Raw genomic sequence first — 10,194 nt, 5'->3', positions numbered from 1 at the left:
CCCCCCCCCCCCCCCCCTCCCTCGCAGCCCCGAAAGCAAGTTTTTCGGGCAAAAATAAAATCTCATAACTAGCTTACAAATTCGGGCGATCTCAGAAATGTTTTTAAACAAAAAAAGACACCCACATTTTTCATGATAAATCTGTGTCTTTGGCAAAGATTTAGTCTTGACCACTTCTAAAAAAATACGGTATTCAAAATGTTTCAACCAAAAATAATTATTTTAATACACGCATGACTTGAATTCTTATTATGAACACACAATTTATCCCCCAATCATCAAAAAAATACAATGGTTTATTGCACTGCGATCCCCGACCCACATGTACCTAAGGTACAAAATGTCTCTTAAAACAACCGTTTTATAGCCCTAATCAACGAACCTTTCCATTGAATGGCAGAAACACAATCATGATGTGTTGAAATATTTTCATGTTAAAAGTAGAAAGTACAAACCCAGTCCCTGAAATAAAGTTCGGTTTGATGTCGATCCAATTAAAATTACTCAATGGCCTAATTACTTAATGGGGGAGAAACCTTCTTTGTGAAAGCTTTCCACTAGAGTCTGAAAGGGTCCTCAACTATAGCATGTGACAATAAAAAATAGTCACAGAGCCATCAAAAGGCATTCATATGAAATGAGTCCAATCCAATATTGTCACGCTTTAGTCAATCTTATTAAAATTTGATGATTTTATTAATTTTCTTTCTTTATTTTCTCTCTAAGGCAACAAAGTGGAAAATGCATCTCTGTGGGTTAATGAGGAAGGGCAACACCAATGAGTGTGCCATGAGGGAAATTTTGCCAGGTCAGCAGCATTAACCTACTCTTTGTGGGGTTCTGTAGCACAATTGGTTAAAGTCAGTTCTGGACATGACTTCAGTTGGTTGGTATCATCAACAAATGGTGGCTGTCGATTCTAATCTCAGACAACATTTCCATGTGGGATAATAAAATAAACTATAATTCTATTTCAAATAATTTGTTTATTGCTTTTCATAATCAGGAAATCTATATTTATATTTGTTAGTTTTATATATTCTATCACCTTGAAAACTTCTATAATTGGGCAACAAAGATGGCTGACGAACATGACAACCATTTCCTCCTGGTGTGTAGGCTTTTAATGTGATAATCTTGTTTCTCTGAATAGCTATAGAAATCCACCCTAAATAAATAAAAGAAAGCAATAAACTAACTTTACTGTGATATTTAACAGTAATTATCAAACTTTTCTGACAAATAAGGCGAAACAATAACAAACATTTCTTTGAATTTTGTTGCCAAAAAAGGGAAAAGGAAAATTGCAAAAATTTGCGCCCAATGTTAGCAGTTCATTAAATAAAAGATGCTGTAATGCTTAACTTAGAAAGCTGATATTCTCATCATTAACATAATGACCAGTCCCTCCACACCAAGAAAACTAAACCCTTAACCCAGAAACGTAAAATATTCTCTTCACTATGGTAATGACCTATTCCTCCAAAACACACAAACAAAGCAGTCTATGGTCTTGCATTGGCCTACTTCACACGAACGGTTTTGGTCCGTGATTTTTGTCGCAGACTAAAGTCTTGTCAAGAGTTTCATCAACCCGTTGGAGGTCACCAGGAGACAAACACCTCCAGTCAGTGATTTTCTGCTGAATCGATAAACAGGAAATGATCAGACAATTGAAGTGGAAAAGAATCTGATTGGATGATGATGCTCTGTGGAGTAGGGTCAAACGAAGAAAGCAATCAGCGACAAATATCCAAATGGTTTGATGTTTAAAATCCTGTCAGAGACACGATAAACTTTTCCTGGAAGCACAGGCAGCATTGCTCTTCTACACAGACACATCAGAAAACAATAGAGGTACAAAATGCCATTGTCATGGTCTTCTTTTCTTGAATAGTGTTGCATGAAAAGTGCTCTATCATGCTGTTTAAGGTGAAAATATATCTACCTAATGAAGAGAGTTGAATATCTGCTGTAGAATATCTACTACCTTCACCAATAATATCAAATGTCTGACCTTCTAATGGTGGTAAATGGTGTCCTTCTTCTAATGGTACCTAAAATATAGGATTGAAACACATACAAAATCATAATACTACTGTATTTAAAGTTTGACCATGTCCAATTCTGTTATTCTTTTATTTGACAGGTGAGAGTCAAGCTCTCTTGTTACATCCATCTGTATCACTTTTCAGTATCAAAATCAAATATTTATATATTGATAGCAGTCTCACATTGAAGTTGGTAATATCAACAGACTTTAAGACTATGACAATTTCTCAACTGCATTTAATTGTAGACAAACAGAAAAGATTTCATTTATGAAAATGACTACAGACAGAGAGTTGAAATTGAACTCTAATGCCTGATAGGCCATGGCAAATATCATTTCTGTGTGTCCTGTTCTTTCCAAAGGAGAGATAATTTTTTTTTTTTTTTTTTTTTTTTTTTTACACTTAAATGGATTGTAAAGAGGTTTTATAAATCTTTGTGTGTTTTGGGGACACTGATAGCATCAGATTGCACTATTCCAATTTCCAAGCAGACGTTTGTTGTTCCTGCAATTCCACTAAAACAAAGCGTCATTTTTTTGATTAGTGAAGTTATCAAACACTTAGTTTTAGTGGAATTACAGTTATCACAGACGTCTAAATGAAAATTGGTATAGTGCAATTTGATGCTATCATTGTCCCTGATACATATACAAAATTTAGAAACCTCTTTACAATCCCTTTAAGGATTATTACAATGGTTAATATTTACAATTATGTACGAATTAAGACAGAAAGGTGCATATTAAACATTCAAATTCTGGAAAAAGCAAGAAAGAAGCCCAAACTGAGGTTTTAAGATATATGTAACTTGGTAATGTAAGGTTTATGATGACAGTATATGACATTGGTCACTGAACTTTTGAACTATTTTAATAATAGATATTGATTGAGGATGCCTTTGATAACCCTGACTGCACTAATAGTTGATTTTTCTTCTCACTGACTATCCCAATAGAAACCAATGTTAGTCAGATCGGATCTATTATTTAGTAGCTTCTTTAATTACTGTCTGAATAGTGTTGCTGTGTTCAAGTGACATAGAGTATTCTGTGGTTGTCATGGCACCGAATGAGTAAATTTGATTTTCATTTCTGTTTTACTGAAGAGCGTAAATTGCATCATTGATTTTTGTGTATCTATTACCAATTTATAATTGATCAGGTGTATTGATTTTTAATCTTGATCTCCACACACTGGTTATAAAACCATCTGTCTGAGAGCACTTCAAAAACTTTTCAAAGGTATGAAGTTTGCAAAGTTTTTATTACCAAAAACATTGTAAATTATACCTGATAATATTTCTAAAGTATGCTAATGAATATCTATGTATATACTTGATCAAACTGAGTTTGTTTTAAAAGTGTTAATTAACCACCGCCATATACGCCCACCACGGCATGCGGATGGTAAATATTCAAGATTTTGGGGCAAGGGCAATAACTCTGCTTCTAATGGTTGAAAATAGATCAAATTCGAACTTGATCTTCGTTTTATGAATATGTATACACATACCGAATTTCATTTGATTCCATCAAAAAATCTAGTTTTTACAGCGTTTACAAGCAAATGTTGACGGACGGACGGACCGAAGGGGGTGCCAACAATATACGTCCAATTTTTTGACAAAAATAAAGGTCCAAATGCTTCTCATGATTCAGTTTTTTTTATTCATTTCTCTGTGACAAAGATAGTGGACCACGGCCATATACACCCACCACGGCATGCAGATGGTAAATATTCAAGATTTTTAAGGGACACGTTTCTCTAGATTTTAGTGTAAAGTTATAATAACTTATTTTTTGACCTACAAAAAAAGCAGAATGCCCCTTTAAAACCTTTTCATATGAAAGGTATGAATTATTAATGGAATCAAATCTAGATCAGGTCTAAATGTTTCACATGCTTCAGTTTTGTATTCATTACTCTTTGACAAAAAAAAGATATCTGAAGCTAATATTAAATTGTTTAATGGATTGTAAAGAAGTTTTCTAAATTTTACATGTGTATTGGGGACACTGATAGCATCAATTAACATCATTACAATTTTCAATCAGATGTCTGTGGTGTCTGTCATTCCCCATAAAAAAATTGTTTGATGACGTCACTAATCAAGAAATATGCTTTATCACATAAGGCGATTAGTGACATCATCATACACATAGTTTTAGTGGAATTGCAGGAACCATGGACGTCTTATTGAAAATTTAATTGATGTAAATTGATGCTATCAATGTAAAAAAAAAAAATTTTAGAAAACCTCTTTAAAATCCCTAACATTTCACAGACCACTGCTTCTCAATATTTTGGGAATATCAAACTGGTAGACACCTAGTTTTATACTAAGTTAAGATCTCAGCAGTCTAATGTGGAAAATTACTAAGTTATCAAACCTAAACGTTGTAGAAAATTGATGCAAGTGATTAAAAAAAAAACCTACTCAAATAAATGGTTTGATAATACAGAAAATTGATAGCCTAGCAACAAAACATTATGATTATGAATTAAAAGATACCTGGTTCTCTAGAGTACTTGAGATTTGTATCAGTATATTATTGATCTATTTTTAATGGACTATTTGTGAATATGTTATAAAATCGAAAAGAATCGCCACAAGGACAGAAATAAATGCATATTGAGTATCTAGCGGATAATGTTGGTTCAAGGTTTCTATAGAATAGACCTTGCAGAAAAGATTGACAGGGATTGTAAAGAAGTTTTCTAAATATTTTATTAGTAACATCATCAGACACTCAGTTTTAGAGAAATTGCAGGAATCACAGATGTCTGATTGAAAATTGGAAGTTTGCAAATTGATGCTATCAGTTTCCCCGATACATATACAAAATTTAGAAAAATTCAGTGAAATTTTTTATGCGTTACAAAGACACTGATAGCAACATTTTGCACCATTCCAATTTTCAATCAGACATCTGTGGTTCTAGCAATTCCACTAAAACTAAGTGTTTTGCGGGGGTGACGTCATCAAACACTTAGTTTTAGTGAAATTGCAGGAACCACAGACGTCTGATTAAAAATTGGAATTTTGCAAATTGATGCTATCAGTGTCCCAGATACATATACAAAATTTAGAAAAACTCTTTACAATCCCTTTAATTATGACAACTTTCAGTTCAAAATTTTATGTCACATGACAATTTTGGACAGTTTTTGGTTTAAAGTCTCACTATAATGACATAAAGTAAGGTTTTATTTGTATATAACATTTAGATCTATATTACAATCGGATTGAAATGTCTGAAACAATACCGTCTGGTAAGTTGAAACATTATAAAGGGAAGTAAATCTATCAAAACAACTTAAAACATCAGACCAAATAAAATTAACTGAATAATCAACTAAAATCCCTGTCAGTCTTTCATTTGTTTTAATTTTTCCAACCTTTTTGAGAAACAAGTCCCTCAAACCTTAGCCTCGTCTTTTTCATTCAAAAGTCAAAGACAAATCACAAGAAATTTTTCATTGAAAAAGTTACATTCATCCAAGATCTTACTAAAATATATAGCTAAATCAAGTTGCAAAGTGGACACATGAAAAAAATGCTACTTGTCAAATTTCTGTAGGTCAGTTGTCTGAAAATCGTACAGCATGAAACTGAGTATACAACAACATGTTTCAGGTTCTGTTTTTATATTTTTATATCACTCTACAATTGGTGTATTGAACACTCTTTTAATAGTGAAAATATTTCATTATTGTATGTGTAATATTGACAGATGTAGACAGAAGATGGCAATGTTAAAATAATGAGGCGATATTAAAAACCAAACAAAAACTCACCCTTAATGTATCAAACTTTATTTGTCTGTTATAAAATTTCTCAGCAGATTGAAGGTTCTTGGTAAATACTGGTAATTTATAATTGGTAAAAACTGTTACAAAGATGGAAGTTTCTCCCTATAAAGTAAAAAAAATACACATTGCATTTGAAAAATTCTTATGATGAATATATAGTTACTCTTAGACTATACTGGTTTCTGAATTGAATTTTGGCGATCATTTTCATATAAAATTACCACTGAAAGTTTTAGATTGTGTTGGTGAAAATATTAACCACTGGAAAAGCAATTACATTTGTATTTGATCTACAGAGAATTTTCGGGTAGAGAAGTGTAAAACCTTATATTTCTATGGACCCAAAGACATTTTATGACAAATGTTATACAGTTTAAAATTTTATTTTGAATATTCATGAAATGAGAGAAAAAAATCAATTCAAAACTCAATGTAGTCAGACAGTAGTCTAATTTTTAACATGTAAATCTTAGAACATTGTTAAAGTTTGATAGTAAGATCTTTTGATAGACACGACCTTAACAAACCCAACCAACACTCTGGACCTACCAGAACATGATAAACACCTGATATCAACAATTAGTAGCTCCATCTTGACCCAAGATTTTTCATCTAGACCCAACCTAAAAATAGTCTGGATCAATTCTCATATAAAACGACAGTGTCGTGTTTAAGGTTTTGGGTAAGACCAAGGTTGTGTGGCTAGACATTACAGACAACAAAAATATAAGTAATCGTATAAGTACACTGACCTGTAAATAATCCAATCTACTTAAACCTGATATGAACATCACTTGACCTGGATCTAATATGAACACTCTGGGTGTTAATCTTTTCTTAGGTGTTATAGTTAATACTTCATCATCTTTTAACATATTGACTATCTAGAATTAAAAAAAGCCAAAAGTGTCTGGAAAAATGAGTCTACCACAAAGTAACTAACCAAATTCCAATATGGCTACCTACGGTACATTTTCAAAATCAGCAAATCAGACGCAATGGATGCCATGCCATAAATATGCATCCATTAGAAATCAGTAGGCATTTATTAAAAAAGTTAACAGCAGACAACCCAACTTTAATAAACTACAGTAAATAGAATGTACCTGTTCTGACTTAATGACACCTGGTGTATCATATAACCATCTAACATTAACAAACTGATGTTCATAAAAGGAACTTAAAGATGGCTTTCCATCTTTTTCATTGATTTCAGACACTTGAGCTTCTATTTCTCCAGTATTGCTCCCCTTAAAACTGATCAATTCTTGTCCACTTTCTTCTACATCGCTTTCTTCTTCTGGATTTATCACTCGGAAGTCTGTTGTCTGTATATTACCTGAAATACAATTTGTATAAGGTAGCAGTTGTATGTAAATAGTATTCAGAAGTACTAGAAATGTACGAAAACTCGCAGAATTCCCTCAAAAATATCTCAAACTAGGAATTTTTTTTCCTATTGCTATAGACGTCTTTTCTATATATTGCAGTGTCTCAAGAAAAGACGTCTTTTTGACTTTCAAATGTGGATAATTCTGGACATACATGGATTTGAAGGCTCAAAGTTCAGTGGTGGGCTATGAACACTATTACTGATTGGGTTAGCTAAAAAAAATCCCATTTCTGAGACTTAAGTTACGTTTAAAGTCTTTAAAATGGCATTTAGCAATTGTGGGTACAATATATAGCCACAACTTAATGGAAAATCAATCACTGGATAGTGAGCTATGAAGACTATTACTGATTGGCTCAGCTAAAAAATTCTTGTTTCTGACACTAAGGTAGGATTGTCAAGAAAATGGCAAACCTGTTTTGTTGCTTAATGCATCAGAGACACTTTTTCTATTTCTATTATTTTGAATGGCTGTGTTTCAAATTATTCAAAAAAACACCATTCAATATTTGGAAAGTTTTCTCCTGATTTTTACGATATTTAAATAATTTATATATTTTTATTTTAATTAAATTTCAGTTTTTACAAACAAATATTGACTGTATATGGCCTACCTTTTAAAACTGTGTCTGAATAATCTAATTTTTCAGTGAATTTCAGTTTTTCTCTTCGCAATTTGGTTTCCATTTCATTCTGTTTTTCTCTCGAAAGCCTTTCTCTTCTTTTAAAAACTCTGTGTGGTTCAGGATTAATAATAGGAAACTTCAATAGATTTAACGTTGTGCCTGAAATGACAAAGGTCCTCTGAATTTTGTCCATGCAAGATCCAAGATATAAGATATAGCAGGGCTAAAAAAGACTAAACTCTTTAATAAGTACATAAAAACTAGTGATAAATCATTAAAATAAGAATGCTTAGAAGCGTGTAATTCTTAAGTTTAATGGATATATTGTGTTACATAGAGATTCTATTCTTTAGTCATGACACCTGGTTAGTCCAACTCATTAATATATACACTATATATATATCAAGTTTGAGACTTTAAATTTTATGTCCATTCTAAGTGGTACCGGTAGTATCTTTTTAACAAACAACAAAACTCACTATAACAGTTACTCTATAAGTTATAAATGAAACTAACCTGACCAAACAGATGTTGTTGCTCTTTTTATGTGATCTCGAATTCTTGACTTACAATAATCAGATGCTAAGAAAATATTAAATAATGTTGATTTTCCAGTATTTGTACTCCCAAGTAAATAAACATTATCTGAAAATGAAAAGAATAAACATTATCTGAAAATGAAAATAATGAACATTATCTGAAAATACAAATAATAAACATAATTTGAAAATGAAAATAATGAACATTATCTGAAAATACAAATAATAAACATTATCTGAAAATGAAAATAATAAACATTATCTGAAAATGAAAATAATAAACATTATCTGAAAATGAAAATAATAAACATTATCTGAAAATGAAAATAATAAACATTATCTGAAAAGGCAAATAATAAACATTATCTGAAAATGAAAATATTATTGCAATAAAAAATTAAGAAAGGTTTTTTTTATACCTCTTATACCCCAATAATCTATTAATTTAGTAATTAAGTTTTCTACACCATAGCCTGTCTTTGCACTAATTAGAGAAATGTGTTTAATATTACTATAGTCATCTAATCCAGCCCGAACACAAGCTTGTCTCAAACTATCTTCTACATTCCTCAGATAATATGGACAGTCTTTCGGAATCAAATCCACTTTATTTCCAACGATAAAAAGTTTCTTTTGCTTTCCAACAGATTCTAACAAATTTGGAAATATACTGTTCTCTATATCTAGTAAATCCACCATAACAATCAACAATGACCTGGATTCTTTTATCACAGATATAATGTCTTTATATTCTTCAGCACCAACTTTAACATTTAGACATAAATTATTATTGTTTATTAAATGGCATCTTTGACAAACAGATTCATAAAGCTCGTCTCTAGTTTTCAGAGTAAACTTCTCTCCTTTCATGTAGCCAGGAAGAGTAGAGTCTTCACAGTGTAAAATGGCACCACATCCAGAACATGGAACATTACTGAAGCCTGTTCCTGGTATTGGAGTGCCCAGTATCTCTTGGCTTCTATCTGAAGGTTGTTTTTGTTCTGTTGACAATTTGTCCTCATCAAGAAACACAGATTCCAGATATTCACTGTCACTATTTGGCAAAACTTTGGACATTTCTTCTGGAATGTCCTCATCAGGAACTTCAGCATTTGCCAATACTTCTGATTTTAAAATACTGCTACGAAAGTCATTTTTTATTTCTTCAAGATGAGATTTCAATTCTGCAGTCGTAAATATTACCTTTTCCTTTAAGACATTGACAGTTTCATTTTCTTTTTGTTCCTTTGATTCACTTTTAGCTAGCATTAATTTCACAATTAAAGGCACTTCATCATTTGACCCTTGATCTTCAATTATTTTGGCATTTCTAAGTTTCGTTTTTTGATGAATTTTAGAGTATTTTAACTTTTTGTAGAGTTTTTTGTGTTCAGGTGATGGATCATAAGAGTATTCTCGACAAATATATACAGACGACAATACTCTCGTTTTGTGCAGACATGATAGAAGTCTACAAGAACTAGAAAACTTTAATTGTTGGATCAAATTTGACATGATGATTGTTGACACTGTGAAAATGTCAACAACAACACGTGTGGATCGAGTTATCTCCCCTTCAAGTCGCTCACATCAAAGACCAAAGTAAAATAAACTTTAAAAAGAGATAAGAATATAAGTTCATTATGAAAATAAGAAAATGAAATCCTTTTGGATTTTAGATAAGCACAATAGTATAAAATCAAATGCAAGATATCTCAATAATTATTCGTGAATCAACTTCTAAATTTGTCTGTGATTTAAGCGGCATA

The 10,194-nt window shown here is 31.7% G+C and overlaps 1 protein-coding gene across 1 annotated transcript; it reads right to left on the bottom strand.

The window, feature by feature from the left end:
• Positions 1-986: 986 nt before the first annotated feature.
• Positions 987-9,502, bottom strand: LOTGIDRAFT_124576 (hypothetical protein; the record flags this gene model as incomplete). Its single annotated transcript, XM_009061343.1, has 8 exons — positions 987-1,168; positions 1,949-2,057; positions 5,853-5,969; positions 6,620-6,751; positions 6,974-7,167; positions 7,875-8,045; positions 8,403-8,531; positions 8,845-9,502. 8 exons carry the CDS (start codon positions 9,500-9,502, stop codon positions 987-989), a joined length of 1,692 nt encoding a protein of 563 aa, XP_009059591.1.
• Positions 9,503-10,194: the final 692 nt, after the last annotated feature.

Source organism: Lottia gigantea (genome assembly GCF_000327385.1).
Source record: "Lottia gigantea unplaced genomic scaffold LOTGIsca_47, whole genome shotgun sequence".
Lineage (NCBI taxonomy): Eukaryota > Metazoa > Mollusca > Gastropoda > Lottiidae > Lottia > Lottia gigantea.
This window is presented reverse-complemented; position numbering and strand designations above follow the sequence as displayed.